The sequence below is a fragment of the Bradysia coprophila genome, unplaced genomic scaffold, assembly GCF_014529535.1.
Source record: "Bradysia coprophila strain Holo2 unplaced genomic scaffold, BU_Bcop_v1 contig_476, whole genome shotgun sequence".
In the NCBI taxonomy this organism is placed as follows: domain Eukaryota; kingdom Metazoa; phylum Arthropoda; class Insecta; order Diptera; family Sciaridae; genus Bradysia; species Bradysia coprophila.
In genome coordinates this window covers 1065312-1084748 of record NW_023503727.1, presented here as the reverse complement: position 1 = coordinate 1084748, position 19437 = coordinate 1065312, and the positions used below count along the sequence as shown (strand labels likewise).

General features: G+C 37.2%; 4 protein-coding genes across 4 annotated transcripts; 1 reads left to right on the top strand and 3 right to left on the bottom strand.

Moving 5' to 3' along the window:
• Positions 1-341: 341 nt before the first annotated feature.
• On the top strand, positions 342-2899 carry LOC119082622. The gene is made up of 11 exons (XM_037192184.1): positions 342-452; positions 513-692; positions 756-860; positions 922-1065; positions 1126-1237; positions 1382-1518; positions 1578-1718; positions 1779-1885; positions 2408-2462; positions 2531-2700; positions 2759-2899. Exons 1-11 carry the CDS (start codon positions 435-437, stop codon positions 2889-2891), a joined length of 1302 nt encoding a protein of 433 aa, XP_037048079.1. The 5' UTR covers positions 342-434; the 3' UTR covers positions 2892-2899.
• Positions 2900-4974: 2075 nt separating this feature from the next.
• Positions 4975-6606, bottom strand: LOC119082620. Its single transcript, XM_037192181.1, has 2 exons — positions 5443-6606; positions 4975-5377 (listed from the first exon to the last, which is right to left on the bottom strand). The coding sequence occupies exons 1-2, from the start codon at positions 6473-6475 to the stop codon at positions 4998-5000; spliced, it is 1413 nt and encodes a 470-aa protein (XP_037048076.1). The 5' UTR covers positions 6476-6606; the 3' UTR covers positions 4975-4997.
• Positions 6607-9427: 2821 nt separating this feature from the next.
• LOC119082532 lies at positions 9428-13127 on the bottom strand. Its single transcript, XM_037192044.1, has 3 exons — positions 12359-13127; positions 9639-12079; positions 9428-9463 (listed from the first exon to the last, which is right to left on the bottom strand). Exons 1-3 carry the CDS (start codon positions 13125-13127, stop codon positions 9428-9430), a joined length of 3246 nt encoding a protein of 1081 aa, XP_037047939.1.
• Positions 13128-17019: 3892 nt separating this feature from the next.
• Positions 17020-18599, bottom strand: LOC119082615 (N6-adenosine-methyltransferase non-catalytic subunit). Its single transcript, XM_037192174.1, has 3 exons — positions 18422-18599; positions 18172-18330; positions 17020-18113 (listed from the first exon to the last, which is right to left on the bottom strand). The coding sequence occupies exons 1-3, from the start codon at positions 18485-18487 to the stop codon at positions 17160-17162; spliced, it is 1179 nt and encodes a 392-aa protein (XP_037048069.1). The 5' UTR covers positions 18488-18599; the 3' UTR covers positions 17020-17159.
• Positions 18600-19437: the final 838 nt, after the last annotated feature.

Genomic DNA, 19437 nt, shown 5'->3' with positions numbered 1-19437 from the left:
TTTACGGTACACATACATTTTGGTAAGTTGGAAGTGTATTAATTGTACTGTTGAACGTGCAATATGGACTTCTGGAAGGACACACTGTAAGTGTTAAAAGTGAGTACTTACAACAACACGCATGGGATACGATTTGTAAAAATGAGGTCAAAGATATTAGTGTATATTTGACCCTAGGCAATATCTTAAACAATAGAAGTAATAGATTCATCATATTGACAGACTGTTTGTAAAAGGTTGATGCTAATATTTAGGGCATTTTCATAGTCAATAGTCACTTTTCACCATTTATTTCGATGAAGGAATTTTCACTACAATTTTCGTTATATGACCTAAGTAGCTTTAGAACTCGTATAGTTGTCCGACTAAATAATTCAATAACTCGCCGGAATTCTTGTTAACAATACCAAAATTACGCATACAATTTACAACCAATGGATCGCGCAGCAAAAGTAAGTTTACGACATTGAAAATGCAGCATGTAAAACGGAACATTTTCCCCAATCCTGCAGAAGGAATTACTTCGGAGAAAACAACTAGCAAAATTTCGTTTCAAGACTTTATGTAGAAAGGTAATTGTAAATGCCTACTGGCTAAGTGCGATTGAAGACGTAACATTGGGTAGTAATCCACGACGGAATATCAACATCATTGTTCGACGTTCTGGTAGGAAAGGCATTTTAACTTTGAGAGTACGTATCCTAGCCACACACCATGCCGGCTCAATTTTCTTGACGTTCAACTTTACTTCATAGGAAAAATCGATTTTCAATAAACCGAATCAGGATAGGACGACGGCAGAGAAAGAGCAGTTAACTGCAGTTATACATTCGTTGAAATGCTTTGAAACGATTCCAGAGGTGAAAACACCAAGAACTCTTTGACGAAAATGATTCAAATAAGAATCTGCTCTTTCAACAGACTTTCCGAGGTCATTTGATGGAAATCTGCCACTTCTTATACTGCAATGCCGGAAGAGTTATACTACGCGAGGGACATCATCCGTCGGCATTGTATTTTATTCTTGACGGTGAAGTCAATGTCAGCAAGAAAGTTTACTCCGCAGTACTGCATTAGTTGTCGTTAAGTGCATCGATTCATAATTTTAAAATTGATTATCGATAGGACGAAGGAAGAGTCGCTGACAATGTTCTGTATGCCCTTGTGCCTGGAGATCGTTTTGGATTAGATGGAGTGATTTTAGGAAACCGAAGGAGTGTAACATGTAGCGCTGCAAGTTAGTAAATCTGTAGCGTAGATACGCCAAACATTTTAGTGGTAAAAATCTAAAATGTCCGTAGCATAACAATGTGTGGCATAAAACGTTCAAAACGTTATTGTTGGCCAACGAATTATTTTGATTTCCACTTTCGCTTTATAGTTCCCACAGAACTTCTGTACATTTACGAACAAGACTTGACTGACGAACTAAGAAAATCTTTGAATATTCAGTGCGAACACATCCGAACATCATTGAATCGCTTTGATTATTTCTTCGGTCACTTCACAGACCAGCAGGTGCAGTGCAATGTAGAATGTTTTATTATGATTAACTAAGATCCACCGCTCAATGGCAGATATTGGAATGTTGTACATTTTCAAAGATACGAGAATATGGAGTGGACGCCAGTGTATACGATGATGATGAGAAGAAACAGGCCACAACGTTTTTCTTACTGAGCGGACAGTGTTACATGCTGCAATATCTGAAGATAAAAGTTTGTGTGGTACACCTTTGACGCCCTTTAAGTTTGGGATAAATTTACGTTTATTTCAAGTCTAAGACCACCGTTGGCAGTAGAAAAACCTTCGTCCTAATTGATGAGACAGTAAGTGACGTTGATGATGGAAATGAAAGGCAATATGTGAAAACGGATTCAGTAAAGTAAGTCTGTTACGTCTGTTAACACAACTAAACAATAAATTGGAACATAACGCCAGCTCAAGTCCAACCACGAACTGTGAGGTGAAGTAGATATTTACGTCAAAAATACGGAAAAGTTGAAAAGTCGGGTTTTCGCGTGAAGTTTAATGCTACGAGGCGAAGCAGATGACAATAATCGCTCGAAAACTCGACTTTTCATTTTTTGTCCGAGTACAATGTTTTACATGGGGGCACCGAAAAAATGCTTCATTAATAAAATGAACGGTTTTCGGTGCAGAAGACAGGGACTATTTTTGGGAATTTAAATTCTGAAAAATTCCGAGAAAAATTTTTGGAACTCGAAATTATTCGGAATTTTCCCAGAAATAAAATCCCCAAAAATAAGCTCTGGCAGAAGCATGTAAAGGTCAAGGTCGTCATTGCCTCAGTAGATTTTCAATATCTTATCTATAGCCTCAACAAACCTATTTAACCAAATGGTTACCTGAATAGCCATCACCCTTCCTCACATTTTACTTTCAGTGAACCTCAACCACAAAAACTACACAATTCCTCAACTAAAGAACACGATGAGACGGTGAGACAGGAACGTCTGTCCTTTCGTCTTTTAATTTCTACTTATACCTTCGACTCACTTATGTTCAGGTCGAAAAGATTTTCATGGAAATCGCAACTTTAAGCGCTGGCTCAATATTCGGTTTAGGTGAAGTAATTGCGGATCGAGCGATAGTCGCAAGAAATGTAGTCCAATGTCTGGAAATTCCACGTTTTTGGTTACTACAACGATCTCAGAATGTTGGAAACGTTTGGCAAAGGTAATGTCATCAGATTCGACAGTTTTCATGTTCCCATTAAAAATTCTCGATCTCAAAGAACTCGAATATTTTACAATGCAACGATTCCGTCACGCCAACTGATATTTGATGACTTTGTGCGATCGTTTAAATGGAGTCAGTACAGAGAGACAACCACTAGGCAACTGCTTCAATTGAAATCAAAGCTGTGAAGTCAGATCATCAAAATTTTGTTTGTCTTAAATTTTGACATCTTGCGGTTGGTTTCGTTTTTATCTATTTTTCAGAATTGTACAGAATACAAAACTCTTAAAGTTCCTACAAAGTTTAATTCAACAGTAGTCTCAACGTATTTCTTCAGCTTGGCGTTTGTTCGCACTCTGGCGATTTTTCTTCATCATTTACAGTTAATTCGTTTCTTCACACTCACTCTAGCGATTTTCTGTGGCAATAAACCAAAAAGAAAAATCGTCAGAATATGTTACGAAAGGCCAAGTAGAATCGCCAAAGTGTGAAGAAACGCCACGAAAAATCGGCAAAGTGCGAATTTGAATTTGTTCACACTTTGGCGATTTTTCTTGGTGTTTCTTTACACTTTGGCGATTTAACAAAACGCTAAAATGTGACGAATCGTCAAAAAAATCTTTGAAAGTGATTGAACCTAGTAGTGGACCTGCTTAGGCTGAAAAAAGGGCTTAATCGTGCATCTTAGAAAATCGTTATAACGATTATTGTAGGTTGTTCCGTATCGTTCTAGAATTTGCGTAATTTGAAAGATTTTTCAAGTTTTCCTGGGTTTCCTTCTGGTCTTCTGGTGTTAATGAGATGGTAGTATTTTGTTTCTCAAAATTCCTCCATCCAACATGGTCTACCATCTTCCCAGTTCTAGAATTTTGTGGTTTCTTAGGATATCGTTTGAACTTACGGGATTGCTAAGATGACTCTCAATAATCCTGAATATCCAGATGATGCACCATAATGGTTAAATTTTAGGATCTGACCAGTTCTATAATCCAAAAAGTCCAGAAGAAACCCAGAAAAACTTGAAAAATCCTACAAATTACTCAAATTCTAGAACTGATAGCATGGTATACCATGTAAAGTGGTGGAACTTTAGGAACTAGCATAATATAACCTCAACAATCCCAAAAGTCCAGAAGGAACCCAATAAAACCTCAGATATCCTTCATAATACTTACGTTCTAGAGCTGGGAACATATTGTGCATGTGCAGTGACATAATTTTAGGAACTGACCCACTACCACCTCAACAGTTCAATAAATCCTGAAGAGAATCCACAAAAAAAAATCAGAGATCCTTCAAAATCCTTAAATTCTAGAACAGGGAGCATGTTTCCGTGAAAATATGAAACTCGGTTACGCCTTGAGTCACTAAAATGTACAGAAAATACAACTTTACTATAAATAAATAATAATTTCGATGTATTTTTACATGAAGAACATGTGGTGACTTCACTGTTACGGACATATCTCCGGAACGAGCTTCCCGATTTCAATAAATAAAAAACGAAAACGTATCTCTTTGAATTCTCTATAAACCTTCTAAAGAAAATTTTACCGAATTTACAGTCTTTCCATCGGTTTCCGAGATTTTCCTTCAGGAAAAAAATATTTTTCGACTTTGATCAGTTTTTTTCCGCCATTTTGGATTCAAATGTCAAAAAATTAATTTCACCAAATTTTAGACATCTCTCTATAACTTATCCTTTGGAAGTGGATTGATATCTCTTCTCGCTTACGAATGAAGAAAAATCATAGAAAAAAAGGGACATAACCAGAGAACCATTGAGCTGCCGTCTTGGCCCCACATCAATTTAGAATCAGGAATCGATACGGAACAACCTACAATCATCGTTATAACGATTTTCTAAGATGCACGATTTTTTGCCTAAGCAGGTCCACTGAAGCCATGTTCAGCTATAAGTTCCAATGAAAATCTGTGAAACTCAGTGAAATTTAGCCACTGTGCCAAATTTAGCCAATTTGATGTGCGAAATATTTGGCCGAAAATAAAGGAAGAAATTACTGAGCTACATCGTCTTTACAGTTTGATCATATTAAATTCGAACGTCGTAAGATTTTTTAGAGTTTTTAAAGTCAAGAGTCACTGATGGCAAATAGCAAAAATGCGTCCGTTTGTATTTTTACTCGGGTACACTGCGAGGACGAAAATGAAAGGCTTTTTAAAGACCGTTAAAAAACTTGTTCTGTTTTTGGTTTGCCTGTTTTTAGTGCGTTGATAAAACAGGATGCGGAGTCTAACTACTTGCTGTAGATTTATTTCAATGATTTTCAAATTCAATAGTTTTCATATTCGTCCTTCCACTGAGTACTTATGAAAATAGTATTTTCGCCATGTCTCAAAGCGTCTTGTGTTAGCAATTCACCAATGGTTGTGTCTGCTCGTAGCATCAAATCGTCAGGCGAACCCAGAAATCCGGAATCATCGTCCCACATTTCAAGTGTTATTTTTGCTGTTTTCTGAACCCTTGATGTTTTAAACGTTTCAAAAAAGGTCGCCTCCGGCGCATTACTTTTCTTTGAAGTGGTAAAAACGTGGTGACCCTCAATGGACACCTTTACGTATGGATCACAGAAATCAAAGGTGTCGCAGCTCGAACCATCAATTAACTGATGTGCAGAAACTCTAATGATTGTAAGAGTCAGCCAGCCGTTTCCTGCATACAACCAATTGATGATGTTTTATTGGCACAACCGTGACTTTATGTTTATTTCAATTTACCTGTTACGGTTCGTGGTCGGTTGCGTACAGCCTCACTGCAAGTTCGACCCACTAAATACATTGGATCGATAAATGCACGTTCTGTTCGATATCTGACCAGTTCTAAATAGCCTACGACACATCCATACATTACAACAGCATTCCCAGCATAGTATTCGGTTGCATCGACACTGTCATGAACGCAACCCTGACGATATTTGAAATTTGGATCAAAGTTACATCCCTTCGATTGACACGCTATTTCTCCAGAATTAGTTTGGTTATATCCGTACTCATTGTACGGTCTATTCAATAATTCCAATAAATTGTTCTGAATCTCGAATGCTGTACCCAATTGATCAACGACAGAAACTTTCTCTAATCGTCCACGAATGGCGATCGATCGATATTCTTTCAAAGTATCGCTCAATTTGCATGATGTGTGCGATAAACGTGCTAGCGCGGGTACAATAACATTTTTGATGGGATCAAACACGGAGATGAAAGACGACAGAAGAAATAGTGGTGGAACGGAAATCAAAGGATATCTCCTGAAGATTGCTCGCTCATCAGTAAATTTATTGACTATTTTGTCAAGCTCAGTGTGGATGATATGGACAATGGCAATTTTACTTTCAGATGAGAAATCATCTCCATTTTTCAAGAATTCAATGTTTCCGCTAACAGTTTGCATAGCAGCTTCTATATTACGAATATCGTTTTCAGCTAGCGCCCGTTGTGTTTGATCAGGTATGGCCTTCGCTAATATTTCCTTCCAATCACTTTCGGATGCCAATACTTTCTGCAATGCAGGTAGAATGCCTGATACTATGTTTATGTAAGGAATGAAGCCCACAATTTTCGCCCCAACTTGTGCTAGTATTTTAGCCTCATCGCTGGCAAAAAAATTCTTTGTCGTAGTCAATGCGTTTTTTATCTCAATTTCAAATGTGCTCGTTCCATCGTCACTTATTTTTATTTCAATTTGGTCGTATGGAATTCCTGCATTAACAGTAAGAATAATTAGGGCGAAGACCGAACCTTTAATTAACATTTTCACAAATTTATTTTATCACTTATAACGGAGGAACAACCATTCTCAACGACGTTGTACGCTAAATTAAAATATTTTTGATCGTTTGCTCTATAAATATAAAGGCACGTTCCTAATCAGCGTTCAGATATACAGAAAATGATTTCGCCAAGAGCCATCAGTTCTTCGGTGGATTTAATATGGTCGTGTAAGACAAGTTTATAATGTGCAAAAGAATGTTTTCTTGATGAACAACTGGTAGTTAATTAGTTTTTGATAAGTCTTTTATTAGGCATCTTCGAGTAAATAGACTTTAGTCAACGCACTTCAAGCAAAAGTGCTTCGAGTCACTCGAATCGACAGATTTTTTTACAGTGCCTAAATTTGTTCGGTACACTGTTCCATTTCAGTACTGTATTTAGAGTACCATTAATGCTTAAAGAGCGTTGCTTTATTACATAATATCTAAGATCAGCCAAAACAAACTCTGAAGGAGACGCAAGTCTCTGTGTCAACTTACAAACTTGCAACGAACTAACTAACTCCTAAATGGGTTTTAGGAGATAATATTTGGAATTTTTAACTTTTTTGTAAAAAAGAAAATTTATTTTCATAACTATATGTATGTGTGTCAGACGCTGTACGTCTAAAGGAAGATATGTGTTTCTCATTCTTTTGCATTGCGTTTAATATGAAAAGTGCCGTATAGCGACAAAAATAAAATATACAGCGGAACTGAGCGAATCCTCTCTCGATAAATTTGCTTAAAACGCATGAAAGCCCAAATTGATGCACCCAAGATGTATGGGACCTAGTTACATATAAGCCTGGCAAAGTTTAGAAAAAGAATGTCTGCAATCTGCTAGATTCTATTAGTCAGACATCAGGGCTTATTATTGGGAATTTCAGTTCTCAAAATTCTAAAAATTCTTAAAAAATTCTAAAATTTCTCAAAAATTCTTAAAAAATTCTTAAAAATTCTTTAAAATTCTTACAAAATTCTTAAAAAATATTTTGCATTTACAGTCGAAGAAAAATAGATTTCGGTTTTTTCAACGATGTTATTTAATCCACGTGCGATTTACAAGTTATAATACATATACATACATAAATATCGTAACATTGGTAATGAATGTGGGATAAATAGCATTGATTGGATTGTATTGCCAGTTTCTTATATTTCTTCGACTGTAATATGATTAAATTTTTCGTTTATGCAAAATAACCTTAAATGTCCGTAACGACAAGTTCAATATGATATTTTGAAAATGTTCTACATTGGCTTAAAACGTTAAATACAGAAAACATCCGTACACTTGTTACCGCGATAACTCAAGTAATTCTTTACCTACTGATTTTCAAAATTTTGGTTTTAATCGATGGAGAATGAAATCATGAGGTTAGGTTCGTATATGGTGAAAATTTTTTGGAATCGAACACACCATTTTTGTTTCCGGACGTTTATGGTGCTATCGATAGGGAATTTCAAAGTGATCATTTCGTTGAAGATGTTTTTTTTAAACAACCTCTCCGGCTCGGGGCGACTCTAAGAAAATTTCAAAATTTCAAAATCATGACTATTTCAGAAAATTTTACCCCGATGGTTTATCTAATGGTAGTTTGTAGAGAATTGACAGACGATTCTAATAAAAGTATCGTCGGGTCGAAAGGTTGTAGCTGTGAGTAAGTGTGAGGCATCAAAGTCCAATTTTATGGTTTTGTCAATGAGCACCCCAACCGATTTTTCATTTTATTGGCTTAAAATGAAGGCTAGCACATCCCATTTAACATATCAAAAAACTGAGAGTGGGTTTTTCAATTTTTTCAAAAAATCTTAAAACACTTTCTTCTGGGTGCCCACATTTCTCAGATTTTTTAATGGAAATGTATGGAAAGTTGTGAATGTGGACAACTTTCACTAATTTTTTCACCATCGGGAAGCTTTCTGGTCATGTCTAGCTCATCCACTGATGGGAAAAGCTTCAGTTGCTACTACATCTCATAGTCTGAGAGCGCACCTTTCCAAAAATACCATACTTGCCCTATTCGCTATCTGTTAGCGCAAATACAGTTTTTCTCAAATTATAAGTACTTTATTCTACGATATTCAAACAGCAAGTGATATTACAATTTAGATGTTCTACAGTGGTCGGTTATACAAATGAACTTTTCTGAGTGAAATGAATTAATGAATGAATCTTATCTACATGCGCCGATGCGCCGGAAACTTGGTATATTTTCCAACATTTCCCCCCACTTGAAGCATTTAATTGCTGAAATGCTTTAACCACTTGATTGCCTAGCAAAATTAACTTTTGAATACACTATGTTGAACAACTAGCCGAGTCGACCCCGGTTTAGACTAGCCCGAACCCCATAGTGCACCAAAATTTTTTTTTTTTTTTTTTTTTTTATCCAACTCCACATGCTAGACTAACTAATCGACATTTCTGAACTTTTTTTTTTTTTTTTTTTACATCCGAACAATATGAATGTGATTCCTACTTATTTCTTATTGTATTCATCTTCCTTTCAATCACTTAATTACAAAAAAAAACTTTTACAAAATGCAGGAAAAAGGTATCTAATTTGCTTGTGAGCCATTAAAACCTGCATACCAACAACTTAATTAAATTTTACGTTAATTCAACAATTATTCTATTGGCAATATTGAGACCTTATTGATCGTGCGTTTGAATGTTTTACCTCCCGATGTCTTCAGCGTGATTACTCTAGTATTATTATCGTTGCCTGGATGAATTTCTATAATTTTTGCTAACGGCCATTTCGTGGGTGGTAAATTGTCTTCACGATAAAGTGCGAGTTGACCAACTTTTATGTTTTGTTGTTGTTCTTCCCACTTCGGTCTTTGTTGTAGCTTTGATAGGTAATCTTTGGACCAATAATTCCAAAACTGCTGATACATTCTTTGGACCAACTTCCAACGTTTGAGACGACTGATATTGTCATCGATTAAGCAAGGTTCGGGAACAGTGGTTGGAGCCTCTCCTAAAATGAAATGACCGGGTGTTAGATAGTTCAAATCATTTAAATCGTCGCTAATTGAACATAATGGGCGAGAATTTAAACAGGCTTCAATTTGACACAGAATGGTACACATTTCTTCAAAGGTGAACGTATAATCACCGACAACTCTTTTCAGATGATATTTTATCGATTTCACCCCAGCTTCCCAAAGACCACCATGGTGAGGGCTTGCGGGCGGATTGAAATGCCAAGTGGTTCCTTGTCTAGCAAAGTAATTTTGAATCGTTGGGTCTTTGTTTAGTTCTGCCATGTGTTCTCGTAGGATGTTGTCTGCTCCTACAAAGTTAGTTCCGTTATCGCTGTACAAATCAGTGACTTGTCCCCTTCTAGCCACAAATCGTTTAAACGCTTCGATGAATTTCACAGACGTCATATCGCTGACGAATTCGATGTGGATAGCTTTTGTTGCAAGACATACGAAAATCGCAATGTATGACTTTGTTTCGATGTTCGCGTATTTCCCTCTAGACCTTCCAATGAAATTCTTAACTGTTACTGGTCCAGCGAAGTCTACGCCGGAATGTGAAAATACTCGATTGGGAGTTACACGATTTCTAGGTAAATCTGCCATGACTTGTTGTTGTGGTTTACAATTGAACGGATAACATTTTATGCAACTGCTGACGACTTTACGTATCTGTTGTGACCGTCCAAAAATCCAAAATTTGTTGAGGAATGCTGACATCAAACTTGGACCACCATGCAATGTGAGATCATGTGCTTGCTCAATTAGCAACTTCGTAAGATGATGTCTTTTAGGCAATATAATCGGATGCTTCGACTCAAACGGTAAATCGGAATTTGACAGCCTTCCCCCAACTCTGAGAATACCATCACTATCAAGAAAGGGTCTCAATGGCAACAATTTGCTTTTTCGCGGTAGTTCATCCCCGAACAAACACAATTCAATTTCAGTCTCAAAACATTCTGCTTGTGTACACTTAATCCAAGATTTTAATGCTGCTCGATATTCGTTCGCTTTCGGTGTATTAGATTTTGGTTTGTCCTTATAACTTGGCAACCATCTTAAGACAAATGCTGTTGTTTTTAGTAACGATGATAAGCTCGAAAACGACTTCAGTACATTGCTCATGTGAAGATCAGTATTCTGCACTCTGACATGCATTGTATGAATAGCATTTTTCCTTTCCTCATCCGTTTCGTAATGTCCAGTTTGTTGATTCGGTCTGTTAGTTTTATCATTCATCATCCATCCTGGTCCTTTCCACCACAATTCATGATCATTTAAATTTTGTGGTTCTACTCCTCTTGTTGCACAATCAGCTGGATTATTGTTAGTGTCGACGAATCCCCATGACTTTACTTGCGATAGCTGTTGAATTTCTGTTATTCTATTCGCTACGAAGACGTTCCAGTGATTTGGATGTGACGTGATCCACGCAAGACAAATTGTTGAATCCGAGTATAGGTATGTGTCAACATCTTCAAAACTTAATGATTTCTTCACTTTGTTGACTAGATTTGCTAACAGTACACAACCACATAGCTCCAATTTCGGTGTAGATATGACTTTAATCGGTGCTACTTTCGTTTTGCCACTAATTATGCTGACCTTTACTGTTCCATCTTCATATTCAACTCTGCTGTAAACTACTGCTGCGTATGCTTTAATCGATGCATCGGAAAAGCCGTACAGTTCCACTTTACAAGTTTTGCTTGTTCCGAGCCATCTTTCTAGCTTGACTTGTTCTAGAGATGCCAAATTACTTCTGAATAACATCCATTCATCATATTTGTCCTTTGGTAGATTATTATCCCAATCTAAGCCTTTAATAGTCCACAAAGATTGCATGAATATCTTTGCTATTACTGTCGATGGTGATAACCATCCAATTGGATCAAAAAGCTTCGCGATGTCTGATAGAACTTCTCTTTTAGTGACGGTGGGCTTGAGTTTGCTCAATGTAACCTTGAATTGAAAACAATCAGTTTTCTGGTTCCAATATACTCCTAGAGTTTTAATGCTTGTATCAACTAGTTCCACTATAGCTTCTGCGTCGTGACGATTTTCAATGGGTACGTTCTCTAAAATTTCTCGTTTATTCGAATACCATTTTCTTAGAAGAAAACCACCTCCTTTCAGCATTGCAATTAATTCGTTTTGTAGTTTAATCGCTGACTGTACATCATGACTGCCTGACGAAACATCATCCATATAGAAATCCCTTCTTGTGACTTGAGCTGCTAGAGGATAATTCGGTTCTTCGTCTGTTGCTAATTGATTTAGTGTTCGAGTTGCTAGAAACGAAGCCGATGCTGTACCATCAATTACTGTTGTAATACGGTATTCCAGAATTGGTTCATTTGGTGAGAATCTCCATAGAATTCTTTGGTAATCCCGTTGATGTGGTGCCAGTTTAATTTGTCTAAACATCTTCTCTATGTCTGCTATGAATGTGACGTAGTGCGTTCTCCATCGTATTAATATATCGTACAGGTCATCCTGTGTTTTCGGTCCCACTAACAATTTGTCATTCAGCGATATTCCATTCGTTGACTTTTTCGATGCATTGAAGACAACTCTCAGTTTGGTTGTTAGACTTGATTCCTTCATAACTGCATGGTGTGGCAAATAGAATTTTTCGTTCGTTGAGATGTTCATCCGATTGCTTGGTACTATTTCCAAATGCCCAGAGTTTAACAAGTTTTGAATATATTCGTGATATCGCTCCTTTAGCAATTGATTTGTCGAAAACCGTTTTTCCATCCTAAATAAGCATTGAAGTGCAGCAACTCTCGAGTCGCCCAAATTCTCATTCGATTTGTCTGGATCAAATGGTAGACTAACTTGATACCTTCCATCCTGTAGCCGTTGTACATTGCTCTGATAATTACTTTCTGCTTGTTGTTCCTTTACTGTGTATTTCCGTTGTTGCGGTACCTCTTCCATTTCCCAGAATGATTTTAAAATATCGTTCAAGTTTTCGTTGTGTATAACGGTGTGTAAGCTATTAATCTGCGGCACGACATCTTCTACTTTCACTTTGCCAAACATCAACCATCCAAGTCTTGAATTCATAGCAGTAGGTGAATTGTCGATTTTCCGAATGATTCCATCCAGTATAATTTCTTCGTACACTTCAATTCCTAACAGAATGTCAATTGACGACGATTTATCGTAGAATTCATCGGCTAGCTTGAGTCCATTCAAATGTGGCCAATCTTTGCGTTGAATTTGCGTTGAAGGTAGATCTGCCGAGACATTCTTTATTGTGAATGCTTCTACTTCAACTTTAAACTTCGTGTCGACGCGTGAAGAGACTATGAACCTTACAACCGACGTGCTTTCTTGTACTATCATTCCTCCTACTCCCTTGATTGGTATATTCTGTGGTGCCTGCAGAATACCTAATTGCCTTGCCAATTGCAATTTGATGAGAGAGCCATTAGATCCTTCATCGATGAGTGCTCTAGCAATAATCACTTTTCCGTCAGTTGTTTCCACGTTAACTATTGCTGTTGCTAGTAGTGCCGTTCTAGATGTTGCGATAGTGTTCGAATTGATGTCTCGATTAAACTGATTGCTTTGGCTCGCATGATGAGCATTCGCTTGTGGAGCATTCGATTGTTGTATATTTGCCTGATATTGCTGACTTGATTGCATGCTTGAGCTTGGTGTTGAGTATGCTTTGTGGATGAGAGTATGATGCTTCTTGCTACATTGTTGACATCTGCTTGGATTTTTACACTCAGAAGTGTTGTGGTTCGGTCTCAGACAATTAAAACAAAGCTTTTTCGATTTAATTACATTTACTTTACTATCATGACTGAGGCTGATAAACTCAGTACACAATCCGATCATGTGTCCTTGCTTGTTGCAAAAATTACAAAAATTTGCTTTAGGTTGAGTTGATTGACTTGCTTGTTGAACATTTTTGTTCTTGCTTTGATTTCGATACGCTGCTGCATGATGAATTTCGTTGATACTTTTTGATTTTGAGCTGCTTATCATTTCTAATGATTGCCAACGATTTTCAAGAAATTCGCTTAGTGCCTGGAACGTAGGTAATTCATCTTTCTTTAACGTGAGCTCCCATTGCTTGTGTGTTTCTTCATCTAGCTTCGATGCCACAATATATACCAGTATAGCATCCCATTGATTCACCGGCAGACCCAGTACTTTTAGCGACCGAATGGATTCATTTGATTTGTCGATCAAATTTTTTATCGCACCAGCATCCTCACATAGAATTGCTTCCTGACTAAAAAACGTCTGTAGATGTGCATCGACTATAAATCTTTTGTGCTCGAAACGATTCGTAATAAGTCTCCACGCCTCAGCATAATTATTGCCAGTCATGTGCAAAGATTTGATGAGTTGTTCGGCTTCCCCAAACACGTTGTCCTTTAAATAATGGAACTTTTGCACGTCCTTGAGCTTTTTGTTTTCATGAATCATCGAAATATAAAGATCCTTAAACGCTGGCCACTCTTTGTAGTCGCCATAGAACTGAGGAATATTTAAACGAGGTAACTTTATTTCCGATTCAACTAAATTTTGTTGATGACCTTGATCATTCTGCTGTATGCGCTGATCACGTAACGTAGCTTTACTCTCAATGGCTTCTTTCAATTTTGCAACACAAAGATGATAGTAGTCCTCTATTTGCCCGCGATGTACATACTCAACTTCGATTCGATCATCACCACATTTTGCTTCAATTTCTCTTTGCAGCGCCTTAAATTCATCATACAACTCAATTATGGAGTCTAATCTAGTTTTAAGGTCATGTATCGTAGCGTTAGGGTCAATTTTCTTACAATATCCAACGTATCTGTTGAACTGACTTTGAATAGAGGCTTGCCTTTTGAAGTCAGCCATGTTGCACCCTCTTTTTACCGGCAATTAACGAAGAAAAGAAAACGCAATCAAATCAGATTTAGATAAGGACAGTCAAATTCCGATTTCGTACAGAAAAACTTTATTCAATCGACCAGTAAAGCGAGATCTAATACTTCCGGTACACGTGTCCGATTAGCGGTAAACCTCCAGCGTGTTACACCACCTGATATGCCGACCGAAAATGTCTAGTCCGTGGCAGAATTCACACAATCATTTATCTTAATCAAACGTTAGAAAATATCAGGTTGATAAACAGTTCGCAAAATTTCGTTCGATTAATTAAATGTTCACAACCAACCGGTAATTATACTACAATATGCGAAATGCAACCGGACTATAAGTTCAATGACCTAACCGATCGCACACATTACTTCGTATCGTTCGATGTATGAATCTCTAAATCGTTCGCATAGATTCGTTCATATGCTTGTGCCACTCTGCGCGTTTTCAATGTTCTATCGTCTTAAGCACATGTACCGAACAAACAACGCGTCTAATTATTCACTCATTCGATGCTACCGCTACTTTATATGTCTTTATTGCACTCCAATTTTGTCCTCTTTTCCTTTAAATCATATCATAAGTATAGCTTTGAATATAAATTTCTCTTCAAAAACGCTTGAGCAAGTGCCTGTTCATACACTTGTAAAGTTTAATTCACATGTTTGACCATCATTTGTTGCTTTGGAAGTTTAGCTTTGTAATGAATATTTGTACTTATCTTTTGATAAATTCGCCCAGTGAAATGAGGTGCGATTCAAGCCAATTTTTGAGCCAAAATGCATACGAAACCAATCCACCATGTATATTGCCAATTGCCGTTATATGCTTCAGCTCTACAATGCTCGTTTCCGGGAAATTGATATTCGTGTACTTTAGTTACGAATTATTTCGGCAAACAATTTACTCGCGACTGTTTTAATTCGGTTTTAATTTTCAAAAAAGACTTGAACTTTCACAACCACGCTCTGCTACCAATGTTAGCGCAAATACAGTTTTTCTCAAATTATAAGTACTTTATTCTACGATATTCAAACAGCAAGTGATATCACAATTTAGATGTTCTACAGTGGTCGGTTATACAAATGAACTTTTCTGAGTGAAATGAATTAATGAATGAATCTTATCTACATGCGCCGATGCGCCGGAAACTTGGTATATTTTCCAACACTATCTGGCTTGTATTCTTTACGATGTCAAATATGTGAGTAAGTCGACTTACTCGAAAGATTTTTGAGGCAGTTTTTTTGTTTCCAATTTTAACGGAAATAAAGTTTATCCAGTCCAATATCCAATATCACATAAGGTGGTTATGGACTCATTTAATGAAGTTCACATGTAAGGTGATACATTCTGATATCATTCTGAACCTTCAACTCACAGCTCTCTTTGTTTCTTCAGAAAATTAAATTAATTTTGAGTTTTCTAAACGGCCAGTGGAAATAAAAGAGAAACACAATTAATGATGTAGCAAATAGACCATTCTTGTATCGCTTTTTCATCTGTCTTTAATTTTGTGTTCTTAAAAACACCAGCTTATTTAAAAATGGTAAGAAAACTGGGACTGCAATTATTGGAAAACTTATTCAGTCTTCAGTCAAGCGACCTTGCCCACCTAAGAGTCTTCACATAAATTAATGGTCGTATCAGACACAACTTCATCCGATAAAATTAAATTTTGAATTGTTCGATTTTATAACCGTAATTAGCAAATGAATTGCATGAATTTTGTTTGCAGCAAAAAAAAAAAAAATCTTAAAAAATTCTTTAAAAATTCCTAAAAATTCCTAAAATTCTGAAAAATTCCTAAAAGTTCTTAAAAATTCTGAAAAATTCTTTAAAAATTCCTAAAATTCTCAAAAATTCTTAAAAATTCTTAAAGAATTCTTAAAAAATTCCCAATAATAAGCCCTGTCAGACATGATTACAAATATCGACATAATGAATTGCATTCTTCGTTGATTGAAAATGGGTGTAGATGGGGGTGGACTTCTCTCTTTGTAGATCGAGTGTTAGTGAGTCATTCTCTACAAATCGAACTTTGGAATTTATCAAGACTTTACAGATCGAACTTAGGAATGACCATTGAGCAACTGATTGGCTGAAAGAAAGGGAAAATGACAAAACATTTATCTGATTAAAAAACCATTGACCATAAAAACACTTTGATAAGGAAGCAAATGACATTGACGTGGCGGTGATACAAGAAATTCTTTCCTTTCGTCTTTTAATTGAAACTTACCTTCGACTCACTTATATTCAGGTCAAAAAGGTTTTCATAGAAATCACTACCTCGAGCGCTGGCTAATGAAGTAATTACGGATTGAACAGTAGTGACAAGAAATGTTGTTCAATGTTTGGAATTTCCACGATTTTGGTTACTGCAAAGATCCCAGAGTGTCCGAAACTATGACAAGGGTAAGATCATTAAATCCGACGCTTTCCGTATTCCCATTAAAAATCCCAACTCAAAGAACTCGAATATTTTACAACGCAACGATTCCGTATTCCCAACTGATATTTGATGACTTGGTGCGATCGTTTAAATGGAGTCGGTACAGGGAAAGAACCAAAGAACAACTAGGCAACTACTTCAATTGAAGTCAAAATTATGAAGTCAGATAAATCAAAAACAAATTTTGTTTGTCTTAAATTTCGACATCTTGCGGTTGGTTTCGTTTTATCTATTTTTCAGAATTGTACAAAATACAAAGCTCCTAAAGTTCCTACAAAATTTAATTCAAAATATTTTTTTTTTATAATTTAACTTACACGACAATTTCGTCACGCTTCCTATCTACCTCTTCCGCGTCCACGAACGTAGCCGCCACGTCCTCGTCCCCTCATCATCTTTCCATTAGTTGGTGGACTTTTCGGACGCAACGCTTCTATCCTGTCCGTACAACCGGTAGTCGTATTATCAGCGAAAGCGCTCGCATACAATTCGCCATTAAAATTGGAATTCGTCAATTCGGGTCCAACGGTTAGCCAACCAGGACGTATACTAGTGTCCCGACCGAAAATGTGCAACCGACGACGGCCCAAACAGAAATGTTCGATGATGTGGAACAGTTCGATGGGCTTTTCGAAGCTTCCCAGTTGCTCCTCCTCCGATATGATTAGGTCAATATCCACATTGGCATGGATGAAATCAAAATCGGTCGAACGACGAACCGTTCCCTTAATTCCCATCAAACAATGTTCCTTTGTTCGTTGGAACACCGCTTTCGGTTCCAAAATTTTGGAATGTCCTGGATTCTCGATATTTGTTCGTATCCAACAAATGTCTTCGCAACGACGAAATCCCCATTTCCTTAAGCAATTCCGTCCCATGTCCAGTCCTTCGGAACTGCCGCACCATAAAAACACAAAACTTCTGTGCGCTGCCACCTCACCAATGTCCAACGATAGGATCTCGTCCCAGGACCAGAATGTTCTGGTTGAGCTGGAAACAGCCACACCAGCGCCTGCACGAGCATATTCTTCCAATGGTGGTTCGATGAGAATGACATCGAATTTCGTGCCGAGCGACTTTAAATCGAGCGTTTTCAAGTCAGCCTGCAGATACATTGGTGGCGTTGCTGTCTGTTCGATCAATTCATCTTTTAGTCGGATTAACTCGCGCAGTTTTGGATACTCCTCGAAGCGATCGGCCAGACCCACATCGCGAATGAAGTTTTGCGGTCTTTGTCCGGTATCAACGAAATGTTGACAGTAGTCATTATGCGGATTGGATGATTGTGTACCCTAATCGAGAGGACGCTGTATATCATTGCGGTTGGAAGCGTGTCAACGTTCAACTTACCTTTAGAAATGTCGAAGAGTCTCGGTAGAACATACTTTCGGATTGGAATTTTTTCGTAGAAGATGTGGGTTCATCGTCGTCGCGTTGTGTTTTCGTTGATTGGACATCTTCAGCTGTCCCCAGAACATGTTTGAGATCCTCAACTTTGGAAACTCCTAACTACAGAAATGGAGAATGTTTGGAGAGTGTAAACAACAGTCCGTGTCTTTTAGGTTAGAAATTTTGATTCTCAATCTACGATGCCACTTACAGTCTGAGCTAGCAATTTTTTGCGTTTTTGCGATCTGATGCGTAAATTCTTTAAAACGTCACCCATTTTAACACAAACAATGATACTTTAAACGAAAAATTGATAAAAACCAACCGAATAGGTCGAGAGTCCCATTCAAACATTTAATGCATCGCAAACTTTTGACACTCCTTTCATTTGACATGATTAATGTTTGACATTTCTGACATTTTAAGGCGCAAAATTTGAATATGGTGCAAATAAAAACTGTTGCAAGTCGGAATATTTTGTATTAACCTAGACGTTGTATTTAATGTGCAAAATGGGAATTTTAGAAAAACTTCCCAGAAAATCAGAGTTTTGGAAAAAAATCCAAAAAAATGACAGTTCTGGAAGAAGAAAAAATCTGTTTCTACAGTCGCTTTTAACTCATTGAATTGATTATTGCAGCGCGTTTCACATCGGTAGGTCTAATGTAGAAAAATTCCGTTTCACAGAAGGGTTAAAAACATTGATTATTTTTGGATCTTCGAAGCTTCTGTCTCTGGCCAATGATCAAAAACCGAAAACCTGCACTTTTCTTACAAAAATTTCTCCAGTTACACGAGCCGTACAGGGCCGTGTGGGGTGTCATAAGAAAGGTAATCACATGTACTATTGAGCCGAATAGAGACTCAAGGTTCAAAAAACGTACATGGTCGTATGGGGTATCATTTGATAGGTATATTTATGTGCTTTTGGGACAAATAGGGTCTTACGTGGTCTGGATGCATGAAATAGAAGTTGAAATGTTAAAGTGACGATATTTCATCTCTTATGCATGTATCCGAACCCCATAAGACCCAAAAGCACATAAAACCATTGAATGTTCGAATCGTTGCCTCGTTTCAGTGTTCCACGATTGATAGCTGGGTTGGTTTGGAATATTCTGAAAAGAATTAGTCGAGACTATCAGTGAAAATTCCGGATTGGATAAGTTAAAAACTACACTCGAGAGCTGCATGCAACTGAAAACAGCCCAACAGTTCAGAAATTTC